We start from the raw sequence: 20,115 nt of genomic DNA, 5'->3' as shown, positions 1-20,115 counted from the left end.
GATTTTCATTTCCTCCAGAGGGACTGATTGCGCCTCTGTGTCAGCCCCATTCCTTATGCATAGCCTATCTTACTGTAGTATCAAGTTCCTTTTTTCATTTATCATCAGTCAGCAAAAGTATAACTTAGTACGTACTCAAAAAATGTTAAGTGAAACAACAAAATTAATGAGCAAATTTGTGGAAATGTAAATTATATTATTATTTTCTCTACTATTTTTAAAAGCAATACATTTAAAAAAATATATGTATTTATTGGTTTCAGAGAGGAAAGGAGAGAGAGATAGAAACATCAATGATGAGAGAGAGAATCATTGGTTGCCTCCTACATGCCCCACATTGGCGATCTAACCCGCCATCCAGGCATATGCCTTTACCAGGAATTGAACCATGGCCTCCTGGTTCATAGGTTGATATTCAACCATTGAGCCATACCAGCCAGGGTAATTTCTCTGTACTTTTGATAATGCTAAATTGACATAATTATTATCAGTGCTAAATATGGTAGATGTATTTTTCTCCATCTAGTGGAGCATAAAATAATCAAATGAGAATCTATATCACTCTTTATCTAACATGCATTCCTCAAAGGGTGAAAGCCAGTTGAACATTTTCTATGGAAATAGAAACACGGTGAAGAAATCCATGCCTCATAACATAAAAAGATAAAAACTGGTGGAGGCCAAAACATAGTCTGACTATGAAAATTAAAGTCTTTATTGCTTTACATTCCTGCATGTCTGAATGATTTCTGGGGGAAAGATGAAAGTCATTTCATTGTGAGCCAGAAAAGATTTATTGAGAGTAACGAAAGGGAAAATTTATTAAATAGAAACATTCCACACTATCCAAGAAATATTTTAAAGAGTTACAAGGAAAGAGTAGCTCTTAAAAAAATGGTCATTTCTATTTAATGCTATTGTATTCAAAATTATTTTATTCAAATGTAATATGTGAATCATACACAAGAATTTTTTTAAAATACATGTCAAATAATATAATAATAAAATGGACAAACTGGTAAAGCTACCACATAACTAAAGAAATTGGATATTACCCCTACAATTGTGTGTCCTTACCTGCTGTTCCCCTATTTCATCCTCAGCCTCGTTACATAATTGCTCTTCATCCATACCAAATTTAAACATATTTGGAAATTTTTAATCATTCTTTTGCTTATATTTATTTTAGTTTATCACATATTTTTATTCATCTCTATACAGTGTCTTATTTGGCGTTGTCTATGCTTGATAAAAGTAAAAATGGTGTCCTACTGTGGATAGTCTTATAGTCTTGCCTTTTCATTTAGAGTTGTGGACATTCATTTTCACGTCTTTATAAAATTCTATTGAATAACTGCTACTTTATCTACTTTCTTACTAATGGACATTTAGGTTCTTTCTGTTATCAGTTTTATTTGTTTTTTTTTGCTAACACAAATAGTGCTGTTATATCAATTCTTGACTCAAAGTATATTTGAGCAAGTACTTCTTCAGAGTAAATACCTAGAAAATGAAGAGCTGAGCCATAGGGCATGCACATGTTCAATTTTACAAGTTTTACCAAATGTTAGAACGAAATTACAGTCTCCTCCCATTGCTCCTCATCTTCTCCAGCCTTGCATATTGTCAGATTTTATAATTTTGAAAATTTAATAGGTGTAAAATGAATCTCATATGTTTTTAAACTGCACTGTTTTGATTATAATGAAAATGATGTCTTTCAGAATTTCTTTGGTTAGACATCTGTGTTTTCTTATATGTGAAATATCTGTTAATTTCTTTGCTCATTTTAAAAATTTTACCTTGATTTGTAGTGTTTCTTATTATATTCTCAATGCTAATCCTTTGTCATTTTGTGGCCTGTATTTTCATATTTATGTGCCAAATTTATTACATTTTTTTTAATGATTAGTGCTTTTTGTCCTGATGCTAAAATCTTCCATTTCCTGAAATTACAAAAATGTTCATCTTTGTTATCACATAATTTTAAAGGTTTGAATTTTATATGGCTACAATTCATCTGAAATTGATGATTTTTGCATACAGTGTGATGTGGGAATTTAATTTTCCGTGTGGCTAACATATTCTCCCAGCATTGCTATTGAATGGTTCTTCCTTTAACCAACAATCTGCAATGCTTCCTCTGTCAAATAACAAATTTCCTTATTCTGAACTATTCCACTGACCAGTTTTTAAATATAGTTTTGAGCAAATCTAATACTGTTTTAATAATTACAGCTTTATAAGTTGCTATCTGGTAGTTAAATGATATCATGTTCTTCTTTAGGAGAACTTTTTTTTTGGTAATGTTCCCATTTATATAAAATAGAATCAGTTTGTCAAGGTCCACAGAACAAATGTTGGGATTTTTATTGTAATTGCCTCTGACCTATAGGCCAATTTTGGGGGAAAATAAAATATTTACCATATTGAGAGTTTCTATCTATTATAATAATACTAGTATATGCTTCTATTTGTGTAGTTCTCTGTTTCCCAATGAAGTGTTAGAAAAGTTGCCATACACACAGGCTTTGCTAGATATTCCTAGATACTTGATAGTTTAGGCTGCTATTAAAAATAGCATTTAATTTTTTTTTTGCTTTTTATTTGTTGGAGATACATTTATAAATGAATATAGTGGATTTTCTGCAATGGTATTGAAGCCAGCATCTTTCTAAACCCTCTCATTATTTCTAATATATATTTTTTTAGAATTCCTTCAAGTTCTGTATGTAAACTCTTACATCATCCTCAGGCAATGTCATCACATTCAAGTCTTTAATCCACGTTAATTTTTGTATATGGTTTCAAAAAGGAGTCCAATTTCATTCTTCTGCATGTGTATGCCCAGTTTTCCCAAAGCCATTTAGTAAAGAGTATCCTTTTTCTATTGTGTTTTTGGCATCCTTGTCAAAGATCAGTCCATTATAGAAGTGTGGACTTGTTTCTAGGCTCTCAATCCTGTTCCAATTGGTCTATATGTCTGTTTTTATGTCAGTATCATACTGTTATTATTACTGTAGCTTTACAATATATTTTGAAATCAGGAAGTGTGATGCTTACAGCTTTATTTTTCTTGCTTATGACTACTTTGGCTATTCAGGTTCTCTTTTGGTTCTATATGCATTTTAGGATTGTTTTTTCTATTTCTGTAAAAAATTCCTTTGGGAATTTTATAGTTTGTATTGAAGTTATAGATCACTTTGGACAGTATGGACATTTTAATAATATTAATTCTTCTAATCCATGAGCATGGGATGTCTTTCCATTTGTCTGTGTATACATTTTCTTAAAATAGAATTTTGCTGGGTGCTTCAGTTATCTATTTCTGCATAACAAACTACTCTAAACAACAACTATTTTATTATTTCTCATGATTCTGTGGGTTGTTTGTGGTCTCAACGGAGTGGTTCTCATGTTGATCTTGAGTGGGGTTTGTTAAGCATTCCAGATATTTCAGTGTCTGAGGGTGGGGAATCCAAGATGGCTTTATTCACATGTCCGGAGCCTTGACAGTGATAGCGGGAAGCCTGGGACCAGCTGATATGCAGAAATGGTTGGGCTTCTTTTTCTCTCCATGTAATTCCAAGGCCTTTTTCTTCCATCTGACTTCTCCATATGGCCTCTTTCTGCCATCGGGTCTTTCCAGAAGGATAGCTGGACTACTTACATGGAGTATCAGGGCTTCAAAAAGCACAAATGCTGAGGCTACTAGTCTCTCTGGAGTCTGGAATTATCATATCATCAGTTCTGTAACTTTCTACTGGTTCAAGTGAGTCACAGAGGGAACTCTGCTTCACTGTGGGAGCGTGCTACCCAGGGGCATGAAAACTGAGAGGTCTGTTTTGCTCTTTGGAGACCAGCTAAGGCATAAGATTTAGATTGATTTTTTTTCTCATTTCTTTGGGGGATATTGTTGCCACTGTTTATGGATTTTTAAAAAATCAATGTTGTAAAGACTGCAGTGCATTTAATTTTCATGACTTGATGGGTGATCTGCTTTATCTTGCGGGCTGCTTTTCAGATCTTTTCTTGGTATTTGATGTTCTGCATTTTTCTATTTGTATCTAAATATGAATTTTAAAAGCCTTTTCTGAATGCAATACATTGTCCTTCTTGAAGAATGAATTTCTGTTTTTTCTGAAGAATCCTTATATGTTTTCTAATCAAATATTGCCTCTCATCCATTTATTTATTCAGTACTTCTGGGTTTCAATTAGATGTACATTAGGCCATCTCTTTCTAAATTCCACATTTCCTTTCTTTTCTTCCATTTTCCTTTCTCTGTGTGCTATAGTCAAAGTAATTTCTTCACAATCAAGTTCAAATGCCACACACAGTGTATACTTTTAAAATAGACTTTTAATCTATCATTGAGTTACTATTTCCAGCAATTATATATGTTATGTATTAAAATTCTATTTAGCTTTTATCCAAATCTCCCCAGTCATTCTTGCTGCCTGCTTGTTTTTATGATACTGTCCTTTATCTTATTAAGGTTTTCATATATAGTTGTTTTCATTCTGTATCTACTAATTCTGATATCGGTCGTCTTTGAGGACGTTGCCAGTTGCTTCTGCTATCACTCATGGTATTTACCTCGTGTTTGGGACTTTGTTTCTGAGCATGCACGGATGAGAATTCTGCATGAATGGAGCTGTTTTTCTCCAGATGACATTTGTTCCTATCTCTGCTGAGAACCAGGTGCTACTTCCTTGAGACTGCATTAGCCTCCTTGAGAATCTTGGCTAAGTTCTCAAGTTTACCTTTTATGGATAGAATCCCAAGGATCACAGTTCTTGCTCTGCTCACTTGATTATCACTTATGCTTTTCTTCCATAACTATATTATTGGAAAGAAATCTGTCCTCCTAGTAATCCCATCATCCCTGTCCAATTGCCCCTTCATCTTCAACCCTAGCTTCATGCACTCTTTGGAAGGGAGTTTTGGACATTCCTTTACGATTCCTTCTGCTTATGCAAGCCCGAAAATATATTGCAAAGCCGGTTTATCAGGACCTAGTTTCTTTAGAATTGGGGGGGAGGGGAGAGGTCACAGATTACTTACTCTCAACTTACTATTTATAATCCTGGGTTTTGTATGTTAAATTTATAATGTATTAAAGATTCAAACTAAACAGAATTATTTTTTTTATTTATTATGTTTATTGACAAATAAAATGGTAAGATATTTAAAACATACATCATGGTGATTTTAAATGTGTATACATTGTGAAAGGATTCCTCCCATCTAGTTAGTTAACACATACATCACCTCACATATTTATCTCTTATTTCTTTATTTATGTTGGTGAGAACATTTAAATTGTACCTTCTTAGCAAATTTAAATTATATAATACAGTGTTATCAACTGCAGTCAGCATGTTTTACATTAAGAAATGGTAATCTTATAAATAGTAACATCACACATGCTGTATTTTCCTTTGTACTCAACAGCCAGTACTATATTATCAACACAGGTTGACCTTTAATAAAGTGAAATGATATCAGCCAAATTCTGAAGCAAATGAATGATTACTGAGCAAATATGACTTTTCACATGTATTCAACTTGGAGGTAGTATACTAGAAATATACTAGAAATATTTTGAATTTATTATATAACATTGTACTTACAAGCATATAACATTACTGTGGTTTAAAAAAACCATATGAAAACAAATTTAATTTAATTTCTTTTTTAAAAAAGAAACTATCACTCAAAATAGCCAACACAATATTAAAGAAGAACAAAGCTGGAGGACTGACTATAAGACTTAGTATAAGATTGGTATAAAGCTACACCAATCAAGACAGAGTGGTATTGCTGAAAAAATAGACAAATAGATCAATGAAACAGAATAGAGAATCTAGCAATAGATCCACATAAATATAATTAATTGATTTTTCGTAAAGGTTGCTTTTCAACAAATGGTGATGGAACAAGTGGACATCTAGACACAGACCTTATCTTTCATAAAATAACTCAAAATTGATTATAAAGATAAATGTAAAATGCAAAACTATAAAATTCCTAGACTATAATAACATAGGTAAAAATCCAGATGATCCTTGATATGGTGATGACTTTTTAGATATAACACCAAAAGTACAATCCATAAAAAATAATTGATATGCTGGACTTCATTAAATTAAAAACTTATGCTCTAGGAAAGACAATGTAAACAGAATGAGAAGATAAGCCTGGGAGGAATTTTTCTGCAAAAGACACATCTGATAAAGGACTATTGTCCAAAATACACAAGAACTCTTAAAACTCATCAGTAAGGAAACAAAGAACCTGATTTTTAAAATGAGCCAAAGACCTTAATGGACATATCATCAAAGACGTTAACAGTTGGCAAATAAGCGTATGGAAAGACTCTGCATCATATGTCACCAGTGAGAAGCAAATTAAAACAACAATGAGGTGCATGACATATTTATTAGAGTGGCCAAAATTCAGAACACTGACAACCTGAAATGCTGGTGAGGATGTAGAGCAGCAAAATTCTCACTTGTTGCTTGTATGAATGCAAAATGGTACAGCTACTTTGGAAGACAGTTTGTTTGTTTCTTACAAAACTACACATATGCTTTCTACAAAATCCAGCAATAGCACTCCCTGGTATTCACCCAAGGGAGTAGAATATTATGTTCACACAAAAACCTGCACAAAGATCTTAGAGCAGCTTTATTCATAATTGCCCAAACTTGGAAGCAACTGAGGTGTCATTCAGTAGGTGAATGGATAATGATAACTGTACAATAAAATATTATTCAGTGCCCCAAACTAATGAACTATCAAGCCACAGGAAGACAGGGAGAAATCTTAAATGCATATTGCTAAGTGAAAGAACCCAAACTGAAAATGCTTCATACTATATGGCACATGCTATATGATATTTTGGAAAAGGCAAAACTATGGGAGCAGTAAAAAAGATCAGCAGCTGCCAGAGGCTGGGGTGGGGGGAGGGATGAATAGGCAAAGCATGGAGGATTTCTAGGGTGGTGAAAATACTCTGTGTGATGATGGATACATGTCATTATACATTTTTCCAAATCACAGAATGTACAACACTATGCACTTCAAATGATTATGATATGTCAATGTAGGTCGACCAGTTGATACAAATACACCACTCTGGTGGGGGATGTTGATAATAAAGAAGGCTATGCACATGTGGGCCCGAGATATATAGGAAATCTCTATATCTTCCTCTCAATTTTTCTATGAACCTAAAACTGTTCTAAAAAATAAAGTGTAAAAAATGAAAAAGAAATTGTCCTGGAAAAGTTCTACTTGTGGAAACACAATAATGAGGTGCTTTGGAGTGGATCGTTTTTGAAAAAAATCTCCGGAGTGTCCTTTAATTGTGAGGCATTAGGCATTTATCAAGGTCAGAAAGGCAGCCTGGAGTTGACACCTGTGGCTTTGTCTACCCTGTCACTTTATTTTGGAGGAATTACATCACAAATTCTAGAAACTGTCCTTTGTATCTATGTGGATTTAATGGGATCTTTCATATTTTTCAATGACCCCGTTCATTATAATTGAGCACTTGACCCCAAATGGACTGATTATAATTCCCTAAATGCCTTGAATTTAGGACATAGGAAGAGTCTTGAACTCAAGAAGTAGCAAGGTCAGTTATTTTTAAATAAACAAATTCAATTAATAGAGGTTGAATATATTTCATAGAATTCTTAGTACATCAGAATGTTATCTCTGAGTAGGGTCAAGTGCTATCACTGCTCTGCTATACTAGTTGTCAAAGTTTGCTAATAGCATACAAGGTGCAGCAAAAGTAGGTTTATAGTTGTTCATTTGGAAAATAATACAGTAACTAATAAATAATAATATAAGAATCTCTATATTTTGTATACTCACAATTGTAAACCTACATTTGCCACACCCATATATAAATGGAAGCATTTATTTGTAGAGTTAAGAACAGCTGGGATAAGTAAGAATGCCACCAAATCATTTAATTTGAATATGAATTCTTTCTATAATAGTTAAGTCTAAATTTGGGGTGATGGATGTGTTAACTAACTTTATTGTGGTAGTCATTCCACAATAAATGCATGCATCAAATTATCACATTGTAATTTACACCTGTAACTTACACAATGTTATATGTCAATTATATCGCAAGAAAGCTGGAAAGATGAAGTCTAAATTTAATTTTTATATCATTAAGGACTCTTGATTTTAAGTGATAGAAAAAAAATATTTTTTAAAATAGAATTATTTGATGCATATAATTAAAAATCTGGGATTATATTTATCTTTATGTATTTCTTGAACCAGAATGAGCTCAATGTCTCACTTCTCTGTCTTCCCTGTGCCAATTCCATTCTCTGTTATGCTCAACCTTTATACTGCAATGTGGCTACATCTTCATAATCCCAAGATCAGTGGAAAAGAGGAAGTTCTTCTCCCCCGCATTAAATATAAAGATCTAGAGTGTTATTCTAAATATAAATCTGTCACAAACCCATCACTGAACAGACCACTGGGCCCATAGGAAGATCTAATATACAGGGCAGGTTAGCCTAGGTTATGGCATGATAAGCAAAAACCTAATAACCCAATGGCTATAACAACAGTCCTGATGTCTTTCACAGGCTCTGTGGCCATCAGAGGCAGGGTGCTTCTTAGTCATCCTCACTCCCAGACTCACCCTAAAGGGCAACCACTGTCTGCTGCTGTCATGGTGGCAGAAGAAAGAATTTGGCTGGACCCACATTAGCAACCATATGCCTCACCTCACAGTGACATATACTTCCTTTATTCACTATTCATTAACCAGACAGAATTGTCACAAGCCCCGCTCAACCACTGGGGACAAGGAAGTGCAACCCTTACCATGTACTCAGAATGGGAAAATTTAATTTTAATTTTAATTTTTTGCCAAATAGCATTAATGAATGCCTAATGCACTATTTGGCTCAAGTTATATACCCACCTAGACCTGGGAGCATAGTCAGCCCCACTACAATTGAGACCCTATATATCCTCATGAAAAAATTTAGTCTATTGGTAGAAAAAAGTAAGAGTTGCCATCAGAAAACAAAACAAAAAACCCAATATCACATTTAATTAAGTCAGTTTCTAGTAAATGACCGAAGTTTTGGATTCAGTATGAGTGTATTTTCCTATGCTAGTAAATTATTAACATGAAGAGTTATAAACCAAAAGCCAAAAACTAAATGTTATTTTCTCCCCATCCTCCTGATTCTAATCTGGTTGACCCCTGAAGGATCAACACAGTCTAAAGTTTTCACAGTAGACGTTTTAAATCTAGTTCAGTTGCTAATTTATAGGTCATAAACAGCACAACCTGTGACACTAAGGTAGTTTTAAACCCATAACTAATTCTATTAAAAAAATAAAGATGTGTGAGTCACACTTGGGTTTTCATTTTTAGTACCTAGCGAGAATGGTTCTTTTCGTTGTAGTTGCAGCATCATTAGATTGGGGGTTTTATTTTTCCTGCAAGATGTTCAGTATCAAGGGTTCAGTATCTTCCTTTGGTTGTGAAGAACAGATATCCATTTAAGTGAATTCAAAAAAAAAAAAAAAGGAATCTACTGTAAGGCTACCATAGGTAATCTCTGTTTTCTCCATCTCTAGGATTATGCTGACTTTTTTCATTTTTCTCCTCTTCTTCCTTAGCATCTGCCCTTCCATTTTCTTTCATAATGATCTCTCTACTCGTTCACTTTCATAGCCCAGGGCATGACAATCAAAGGATAATGACAAGTTACAATCTCTAGACCTTTTAGTCAAATTCCAAAGAAAAAGAATCAAATTCACTGGGTGTTGGAAACTGGTCTTCTGTTAGTCAAATTAGTTCTGGTTGGGGGCAAAGTATCACATGGTACATATCACTGCTTCTTTCAGGGCTTTTGGGTGAGGTCAGTTAAGCAAGAAGAATTGTACAGAAAGCTAATTGGCTATGACTACTGTAGGAATTAGGATGCAAATATTTTTTTAAAATATATTTTATTGATTTTTTACAGAGAGGAAGGGAGAGAGATAGAGAGCCAGAAACATCAATGAGAGAGAAACATCGATCAGCTGCCTCCTGCACATCTCCCACTGGGGATGTGCCCACAACCCAGGTACATGCCCTTGACCGGAATCAAACCTGGGACCCTTCAGTCCGCAGGCTGACACTCTATCCACTGAGCCAAACCGGTTTTGGCAAGGATACAAATATTAATACCACTTATGGTTACTGCAATTATAAGTGCTTTAAATATTAACTTATTGAATCCTATAATGCAGATACTATGATTGGTCTCATATTATAGATAAGAAAACTGAGATACAGAGAGATTTAAAAAAAAACAAAACTTGTCAATGGTCATGCAGTTACTGAAAGTACGCAGTCTTGTTCAGAGTCTGTGGTCTTACCTTTCGTGCTATACTACTACTCTACTATCCTAAAGCATCCAAGTTTACATCAGAGAGTTTATTAATGTTTTGGGGGCTATTCTCTTAACTCTTTTGCCAGTGGTAAAATGCTTCTCAATCCCCAAAACTCATGTCGAATACCAGGAATATCAGTATTTTCACTTAGCGAGCTTCCCTAAGTACCTTCCTTCTGCTACTAAACCACCATGCACTGATGACCTGAATTACCACACATATTACCTTGTCCTATAATGGAATAATATTGTAATACTATGAGGTTCTGTAGAGCAAGGGTGATATGTTTCTTATCTTTATATTCCGGGTGCACAGCATAATTAGTGGCACATAGTATATACTTAATGAATTGTTATTAATTTATTCACTTAATGAAAAACATAAATGCACTAACTACGATTTGTGCTATATAGATTTTACCAATTTCTCTTCTGCTATCATTACATAGGACAAAAAGTGCTTCTATAAGAAAACCCGGGAACAATGCCTGTGAATCTTTGAAATTATTGGGATTCAGAAGCCGAGACAGTGGCTGGTTTGGGCTTGATGGTGTTGCGGTGAGAACCACGCAGAGTGGCTTGATATCATTTGAATTGTGTGAACACTTAGAGAGGTAATACAATAGTAAACAATAAAAGCTGATGATGTTCTATCCCAGTGATTTATTATTGGTTTTAAGGAAATGGGATCATAGGATTACATTTTTATTCTTCAGATAGGGGTATGAATAGTCCCTTGGGGTGTGCTTAAAATGCAAACCAGAGCTGACATGAATATGCTATCTGTAATTTCATTTATGATAGTTTAATAACTGCTTTTGGAAACCACTCATAACTTAGATTTATTTTTACAGGTTGCTTCTAACTCCAAAATAGTTTTAAAATAGCACCTTCATTTCTGAAATTCCATGACGATAGTAATTAACTGTTCATAGTATGCTCATCTCATAACTATGCATTTATAAACTGAATTTGTTATTTCAGTGTCCTCATTTTGCTTTCTCATTTCCATGCTTTCTAGACAGCTCATTATGAGAAGAGTTTTAGACCACTTTAAGGTTGATGAGAAGTAGACATTCATAAAGAGAGGGCAATCATATGTCCAAAGATAGACTTTATTTCATAATGGAACAGCTTGTGTCTACAATTGTCTTGGTTCAGGTTCGAGTCTAAGATGTAAATGCAAATGACTTATTGAAAAAGGGCCCTCAGGTGAATCCTGCAAGGGAATAAAAGAAACAACGAGGCTTTGCAGTGTGACTATCAAGGTGTCTGGCTTTCCACCCCTGTGTCAGTCAGTCCTTGTCTCTGGGAGTGGGGCTGCTTTGGATTGAGGGTTCCTGCCGGGCAGTTCTCTGGAGAAGGGCTGGATGATGGATGATCCAACCAAGGGGAGGGGTCTGTATTAATTTGCTAGGATCCCAGAATAAAGTAGCAAAAGCTGGGAAACTTAAACAACAGAAATTTATCGCCTTAGTTCTGGACGATAGAAGTCCAAAGTCAAGGTATTGTTAGCCAGGTGCATTCCTTTTGAGGACTGTGAAAGAAGGACCTGTTCCAAGGCTTTGTCTTTGGCTTGTAGATTGCTGTTGTTATGTCCACCAGGCATTGATTCTGTATACATATCTTTGTGCCCAAAATTCCTCTTTTTATGGCACCAGTCATATCAGATTGGGGCCCATCTTAATGACCTCACATTAACTTCACCTATGTAAAGACCCTATCTCCAAATAAGGTCACATTCTGAGGTACTGGGTTTTAGGATTTCAACATATGGATTTGGGTAGAGGGGACACAATTCAACTCATAATAATTCAACCCATCATAATAATCCTTACAACGCCTGACAGAGAGGAATATTTCAACCCCTAGTTACTGATGATATACATATTCTGAATCTTATTGCTAGTAAATAGATTATTTTGATCATCATTCTCTTCTATAATTTGAAATACGTATTAGTAATGCTAATTAAAATATAATTTAAAATATGCTGCCATATTTAGAGCTGAGCTGAGACTATACAATTTCTTTGTTTAAGAACATCTGTTTTAGAATTTGTTTTGATTTGAACTGGTTTCCTGACTGCCCAGAGTTTCATTAAAGTCATTCATGAATCTAACCAGTTGGTCATCAGAATGCTTGATTTTGCCCTAGCCGGTTTGGCTCAGTGGATAGAACCACGGACTGAAGGGTCCCAGGTTTGATTCTGGTCAAGGGCACATGCCTGGGTTGCGGGCTCAATCCCCAATGGGGGGCGTGCAGGAGGCAGCCGATCAATGATTCTCTCTTATCATTCATGTCCCTATCTCTCTCTCCCTCTCCCTTCCTCTCTGAAATCAATAAAGGTATATTAATTTTTTTTTAAAGAATGCTTGATTTTAAAGGAAATTTAGATGCTAATGGCTCCTTTCATGGGTATTACCAGTCATCAGTGATATTTTTGAGACTCTGTGTTTCCCTTGGGTCATGCCTCTTCTCTCCCATGCAGGTTTATTGTGGTCCACCTGTCCTCCACTGTGGACAATAGCCATTTGGTTTCTTTTGTGAAATCTTTAGAGGAAGCCATGCTCAGCACCAGTGCCTGCATTGTACTGTATCACCAGAAAGACAGTCCACACCGAGTGGTTATCTCAGTGGTGCCTTCTAAAGATCTAAACCAGGAGCTTAGGAACCTGCGCTTGGAAGCCTGCAGTGGTCCTCCAGAGCCGTCTCGCCACTTCCAGGTGAAAGAAGGAGAACAACTTCTTTTAAGGTTTACTGGAAACATATTTGCTTCAAGTAAGTATAAAGACATCTTTTTGCATATTCTACGGGCTATCAGCCACAGACTTCAGAAGGAGTTTGCTCAACTTGTATTCCTAGGAAAACTTCTGAGGACTGAGGGGCCTCTGAAGAGCAGAGAGAGAAAGAAACTCATCTACTTCTTTCTTTCCAGGCTCTTCCTTTGCTTTTTAGGGGAGGAATTCTCCTTTATGGGCAGACTCTAAGGGACACTCTGAGAAATCGTCTTCTCTGTCATTACTCTCTGAGTCCAAGCTAGGATCATCTCGTTCCGACACCAAAGCAGTTGCCTCCTAAATACTCCTCTTTCTCCACTATTAGTCTCAGGAAATCTATTTACATATTGTGACAACAGTGACCTCTTATAAATAATACTTTATTACTCTCCGATTAAAACCTTATGATTACCTCCTATTCTACTTAAAATAATACCCAAACTCTTGTTGTCTTACAATCTAACCTGGGGTCAACAGACCCCTAAGAGATATGTGGATAGAACTATATTCCAGTACAATTGTCTTGTTTGTAATTCCACTTATTTTATTTTACATATTTAAAAGACTGCTCTGAGAAGGAATCAACAAATTTCACCAAAGTACAAAAGAGTTCATGGCACAAAAGTGGGCTGGAACCTCTGATCTGGTGACACACCCTGCTTCCTGTTGATCTTCATATTTATCTAGTGTTTTTTTTAATCTAGTGCTTTTTGTTTCCACTATAAATCTTACCACAAGTTGGAATTATTTTACTTATTTAATTGTTTACTTATGTTTCATCCATATGCTTATGCTGTATCCTAGTTCATCAAAGGCTTTCAATAAATGTGATGATGCTGAGAAAAAACAAACAGGGTGAGTGAATCTGAGAGGGGGCAGGAGAGGTGGGAAAAGTGAGGGAATCAATGAGAAAGAAGAGAGAAAAGGAAATGAAGAGAACAAGAGAAGGAAGGAAAAAGAGAACAGAGAGAAAACAGCTGAGTAAGAGAAGAGAAAAAGATTCGGGGGGAGCTGCCATCACAGAATTTTTTTTTTATTATTGATTCAACTCCTTCCCTTCTCTAACTCCTTTATTTGAGGTGGAATAGAATCTAACAGGTATGCATATAAAAATGAGGTGTGAGCTCTAGCTGGTTTGGCTCAGTGGATAGAGTGTCAGCCTGCGGAATGAATGGTCCCGGGTTCGATTCTGATCAAGGACACATGGCTGGGTTGCGGGCTTAGTCCCCAGTAGGGGGCGTGCAGGAGGCCACTGATCAATTATTCTCATCATTGATGATTCTGTCTCTCTCTCCCTCTCCCTGCCTCTCTGAACTCAATAAAAAAAAAAAAAAAAATTTTAAAGATGAGGTGTGAGGGAGAACGCAGGGATAGGTTTCTGGGCCAGCAGTCTTGTAATAGACATGACTTGGAGTAATATTCTCTGTTGACTTGTAAATTAATATAGATCCCAATGATTTTTAATGCTGAATCTCTCTGATTCTGGAAATTACTGCAAGCCCCATGGGCTCTTTGTTGCATCAAAAATGATGCAGCTTGAAGCTGAGGCTGTTGTTTTTCTGATGTTGCTGATGTAAGTGAGAACCAAAGTGTCCCAATTTGAAGTATCTCTTCCACTCTCACATGCAGAGTCTCAGCCATCTGAGGCAGCTGCCAGGACTTAGAGAGTGTCAAGGATGTCAGAAAAGGGAAAAGGGAGGAGAAGAGGGGGAGGAAGGAAGGGTGGAAGAGACCCTTCTTCCTACTTGGCAGCCAGAGCAGAAATCATGGTGTCCACCGTGGGACAATCTCTCTAAGAATAGATAGTCAAAAACTGGAAGTGGCCCACCCAAATGAATGATGCAAATGATTTTCCTGTAATACTTGGGACAACAGCTGTGTTTACCTACTGCCCTAAACAGGAGTGAGTTACTGTGCTTCTTATGGGCAGTGGCACTGAGTGTACTTTTGCCTGTAATGCCAGGGAGCATATGCTAAAACAAGAGTTCCTGAAGATAGCCAGTGTGCGTGCAATTCCCCTGAATGAGGAACAGAGAAGAGCTCATCTTCACTCAAAGAAAATGAGTCAGGCAGGATGCCAGAATCAGTTCTGCTTTGTCTTTTCTAGAAACCCATGTTCAGGTCTGGAGTCTCACTGCTTTTTTGGTTTTTCTCTATTTAAGAGAAGCCAGGAGTAAGGAATTGCTATTCATCCTTGCATCAGGGTCTGGGTCCTTTCTGTGAATATCATGAAGTCAGATGCTGTCTGCATAGGGTTCTCCTCCCCACCCATCCTACCCCTACCTGCAACTATCTCCACCTGCATCTTCATAGCTCACCTTGATGATCGTGTTCAGAGACGCCTTCTTTCCTGATTATGCCAGTCCTTATTTTACTTCTTCAGAGTCTATGTGCTTCTTTTTTTTGTGGACCTCGCCATAGATGCAATCTTCTACTTATTCATTTAATTGTTGGTCATTGACAGTTTCTCTGACTACAGTCTCATGAAGGGAGGGTGTGTCTTGGTATCAAGCACTATTCAATCCCCAGTACCTAGGACGGTGCCTGACAATTAGAAGGAATATATTGAGTATTTGTTGGAAGAATGAAGACAAAAACGTTTGAAAGGACTTAACACAATAGCATTGTGCAATTAAGTGTTTAAAACTTCAGTACATTTAGATGACTGCTCTCTGAGATATGTCCAAATCTCTATATTCATTATGTAAAATAGAGATGACTTCTTCGAGTGAGGACCATGGGACATGGATTTTATTTAACGTCTAAGAGAAAAATAGATCGATAGGCAGTCCCCTTAGTCTTTATATTGACCTTTGGCATTCTGCACACAAGCCAGAGTGTGCATTGTCTCGGTCAGAGCTATCAATTCAGCACGTAAGCTTTTTACTGAATGACATGAAAGCCCCCAGTACTTACAAAATCCAGAAGGTGCTGGGAAATGGGCAGACCAAATTTAAGTGGGCTACTTTTGTCATACAAATCCAAAACAATGAAAAATTCTGCTTCTTATCATTTGCTATCATTTATTGAACACATTATATGCAAGGCCCTGTGACAAATACTTTTTATCCATATTATCTCGCTTTATTCCCAGAACAAACCTAGGAGTTAAGTTTTATTTTTCCCTTTTTAAACATAAGAATGTTAAGTAAAGCTCGAAGAAGCTTAGGGATGTGAAAGAACTGGATAAATATGACAGCGTACGAAAGTAGTAGAGGCTGGACTGGGATCTATATCTTTACGGCAAAAACATATTATAACTGCTGCATTATACCTGGCTAAGGGTAATGCAGACATGCCTTAGGGAACGTGGTAGTGTCTGTTTGTGGTTGCTGTGATGAAGCAAAATAATCCTGATTGTCATGGTAAAACCCCCGTGGGTGAAAGGTTATGTTTAACAAAGCTTCATTATTTTCAGTGTGCAATGTGAAGACTTTGGCATATCATTGTTTGGGGGAATTCACCAGGTTTTAATAGAAATTCCAGTAATGTGACTCTAGTAACCATTTCATGTAGAAGTTTTCGAACAGCACTTCCTATTTCTGCGATGGTGGAAATATTTTACCGCTGCAGTGCCCAGTAATGTAGCTACTGGACAATTTTGGCTAGTGAACATTTGAAATGTGGTTAGAGTGACTAAGGAATTGCATTTTAACTTTAATTACTTGTAACTTTAATTTAAAAAGCCACAGGCTGCTAAGTGACACCGGATCTGGAGTCTCACTACGAGGTCATGATAGTGTGCACTATGATATAGAAAGGGGAAAGTAAAAAAAATAACAATTCTTGAAAGGTGAAAATAATTTTTTAAACACAGGGTGAGCTGACTATTTCTAATTGTTTCTCGGTATAGCAAAATGTAATAGAAAATGGAAGATTATTAGACCTAGAAGCAGGTGGAGATTCCTTGGTCCAATTAATAAGAAATCTTTTGAGTAATTTACACAGTCTTAGGGTCTATTGCTGCTGCTTTGTCAGGATATATTTTGACAAGAGGCAATGACACCAAAAACGTTTTAAGTGCATTAAAGAATTATATGATTATTTGGATTTTTAAAAATTAAGACAAAGTGGTATATCTTACTAATAACAAGTGCATATTACTTCTATGTAGGCAATGGGAAGGATTATGGAAAAGACTACAAGCTTATTTTTCATTTACAAAGAAAACCCAGGCTGGAACTCCAAATCAAAGAGGTGGATGAATTTGGCAACTACAGCTGCTCCCATTATAAGGGCACTGTTGTAGTTTACAAACTACCGAAACAAAAGACAATCCACAACTTGGACCAATCTCTCATACTTAATGAAAATCATTTTCAGTTGCCAGTGTGTAAATTACCATTGAGACTACCAAAGGTGAGTTCTTTTACTTCCCTAATTATCATATTTTGTTAATTATTTGTAATGCTCTAGCACAATCAAAACTTCTGCACACGGATACTTGAAGTTAAAAGGAAAGGTAACAATAAAGTTGATAAGGAAGAAGTGGGTAGCAACAATTTTAGAGTGTAGAATGCATACCAGGGTTCCCACTTTCATATAAACTTTCTAACAGGAACAATTCAAATTGAGTTGACCCTGACAGTATGTAGTTAATGACTATGGAAATCATGTCATTCAGTTTCTGTGACTGCATTTTAGTGACTGGGAGATCATTATGAAAACATTGGATATATTTTGGACCACAACCCTTTGAGGAAAAATCAGGTGGTGAGCATGGAAATGACATCAAAATATTTTCACCAAGATTTACCAAATCCTGCACATTTGTTTTAAGAGTTAATTACTCTTATTTAAAACTAGAGGCCTGGTGCACAAAATTCAGCCTGGCCTACTCCCTCTCACAGTCTGGAGCCCTCAGGGATGTCTGACTGATGGCTTAGGCCTGCTCCCCATGGGCCTAAGCCATCAGTCAGACATCCTTAGCGCTGCCGTGGAGGCAGGAGAGGCTCCTGCCATCGCCACTGTGCTCTCCAGCCATGAGCCTGGCTTCTGGCTGAGCAGGGGAGTGCACTGATCACCAGGGGGCAGCTCCTGCATTGAGCTTCTGCCCCCTAGTGGAAAGTGCGCATCATAGCAACTGGTTGTTCTGCTATTCAGTCGATTTCCATATTAGCCTTTTATTATATAGGATTCTTACTCTTATCAGGAAAGTAAGATTGAATTGTTTCTCCAAATGTATCAAACAACAAAAAATTTTATTACCATACATACTATTTCTTTTAGTGATCCATGGCTTAGTACTTCTAAACAATATTATTAATGAGAAATTAACTGAAAAAGTTGTTTTATCACTCTAGAGGAAGAACAAACTTATTCTTTAAAGATGCCAAGATTATTTTTCCATGTTTTTCTCTTTTTTGTGTTATGACTAGCAGGAATATATTTTCTATCGGGTTAGATTTTGTAATGATGTTAAATAAACCAGTAAAGTAATTACTTTGACAAATATTCACGGAACTTTGGAAATAGGGAATGTGTCATGTTAGACAGGATGACAAACACAGAGCTAGAGAGGGTACTTCATGCCTTAAAGCTGCCTTGTCCTGAGTGGTAGCCACTATCCACACATGCCTATGGAGCACTTGAAATATGGCTCGTCCGAATTGAGATGTGCTGTATGTGTGAAACACATACTGGATTTCAACGGCTCAGTACAAAGAAATGTAAAATATTTCATTAATAATTTATGTTAGTTACCTAATACTGTAATACTTTGGTTATGAGATTAAATAAAATACATTATTAAATTAATCTAATCTGTTTTTTTAAAAATGTATGTGACTAAAATAAAATAAATAAAATTACTTATGTGTCTCAAGCTATATTTCTACGGGACAGCACTGCTGTAAGTGATTTACAATCTAGTGGGTTTGCAAAACAAGTATACAAATCACCTTGTAAGGGAGTAACAGATGAAGCTACGGCATAAACAGCAGTAGTAACAGTTGCTCAGAAGAGGGAACTGGCCTTCTTGGAGGCTGAAATCAGAAGTTTCATGGTGATTGTGGAATTTTATCTGAACCATGTAAGTTCGTAGAAATTTGGCCTTTGGAAATGGAGAAAAAAGTATGCTAGGATGAGGAAGTGAAATGAATTTGAGTGGGGATGGTAGGCATAGCTTAGCAGGAATTCATAAGCCATATAATAACCATCATAATATTTTCAATGAGTTAAAAATCTTCCAAGAGCTTTAAAACACAATATAATTAAATTCTCACAAAAACCCTAGGAGCCATTTTCACTGTTCTCATTTTATAGGAAACTGAGGCACGGAAATTTTAGGTAACTTGCCCATGGTCCCATAGCTAGGTAAGTGTCAGAGCTGGGATGCTAACCCAGAAACCTGTGCGCTGATGCCTCTTTGGCAGATAAACCTAGGATTCTTAGAGATGGATTTTAGGGTGGCCAGGTTCACCCTTGAAGTTGTATGACAATATCATGTATACTATGTTTAGTGTGGAGGTGATATTAAAATTACGTAACAAATGATACGACATGGGTTCTGCTCATTCAAACTGTAAATAGCCACTTGTGCAGAAGTGCAGGATCCTTAGAGACATTGACACTTTACTTACTAGTTTTGGGGAGGTCCTGGGGTTCCTGGGAAGCGTGTGTAGGGTGGCAGAGTCTATTAAGCTACTAATACTGAAAAGTGTACGTTAAGAACAGTATAGCCTTTTAGGTGTGTACCCACTCTCAGTTTTCCCTCTTTTCACTTTCATTTCCACCCGGGCCTTCCCACTTGCTGCTTCCTATGTTTGGGGCTGTCCTCTCTCAGTCACATGGCTGGTTAACATTCAAGTCTCAGCTCAGATATCACTTTCTTAGCCTGATGTCCCCACCCCCTTATCTAAAATCGCTTTAACCCATTACCTTTTTAACACTTACCC

The 20,115-nt window shown here is 36.4% G+C and overlaps 1 protein-coding gene across 1 annotated transcript in view; it reads left to right on the top strand.

The window, feature by feature from the left end:
* The window catches only part of DTHD1 (death domain containing 1), a gene marked incomplete at its 5' end in the record, with an annotated part of 57,511 nt that overhangs the window by 16,907 nt on the left and 20,489 nt on the right, over window positions 1-20,115 (top strand). The window contains 3 exons of the mRNA XM_081100027.1: window positions 10,889-11,053; window positions 12,931-13,220; window positions 17,334-17,578. Of these exons, the coding sequence (XP_080956153.1) occupies window positions 10,889-11,053; window positions 12,931-13,220; window positions 17,334-17,578 (700 nt within the window). The remainder of the gene's footprint in view (window positions 1-10,888; window positions 11,054-12,930; window positions 13,221-17,333; window positions 17,579-20,115) is intronic.

This window comes from Myotis nattereri (assembly GCF_964212035.1).
Source record: "Myotis nattereri genome assembly, chromosome: 1".
NCBI lineage: Eukaryota > Metazoa > Chordata > Mammalia > Chiroptera > Vespertilionidae > Myotis > Myotis nattereri.
The sequence above is the reverse complement of the archived record's forward strand: the minus strand, read 5'-3'. Positions and strand labels throughout refer to the sequence as shown.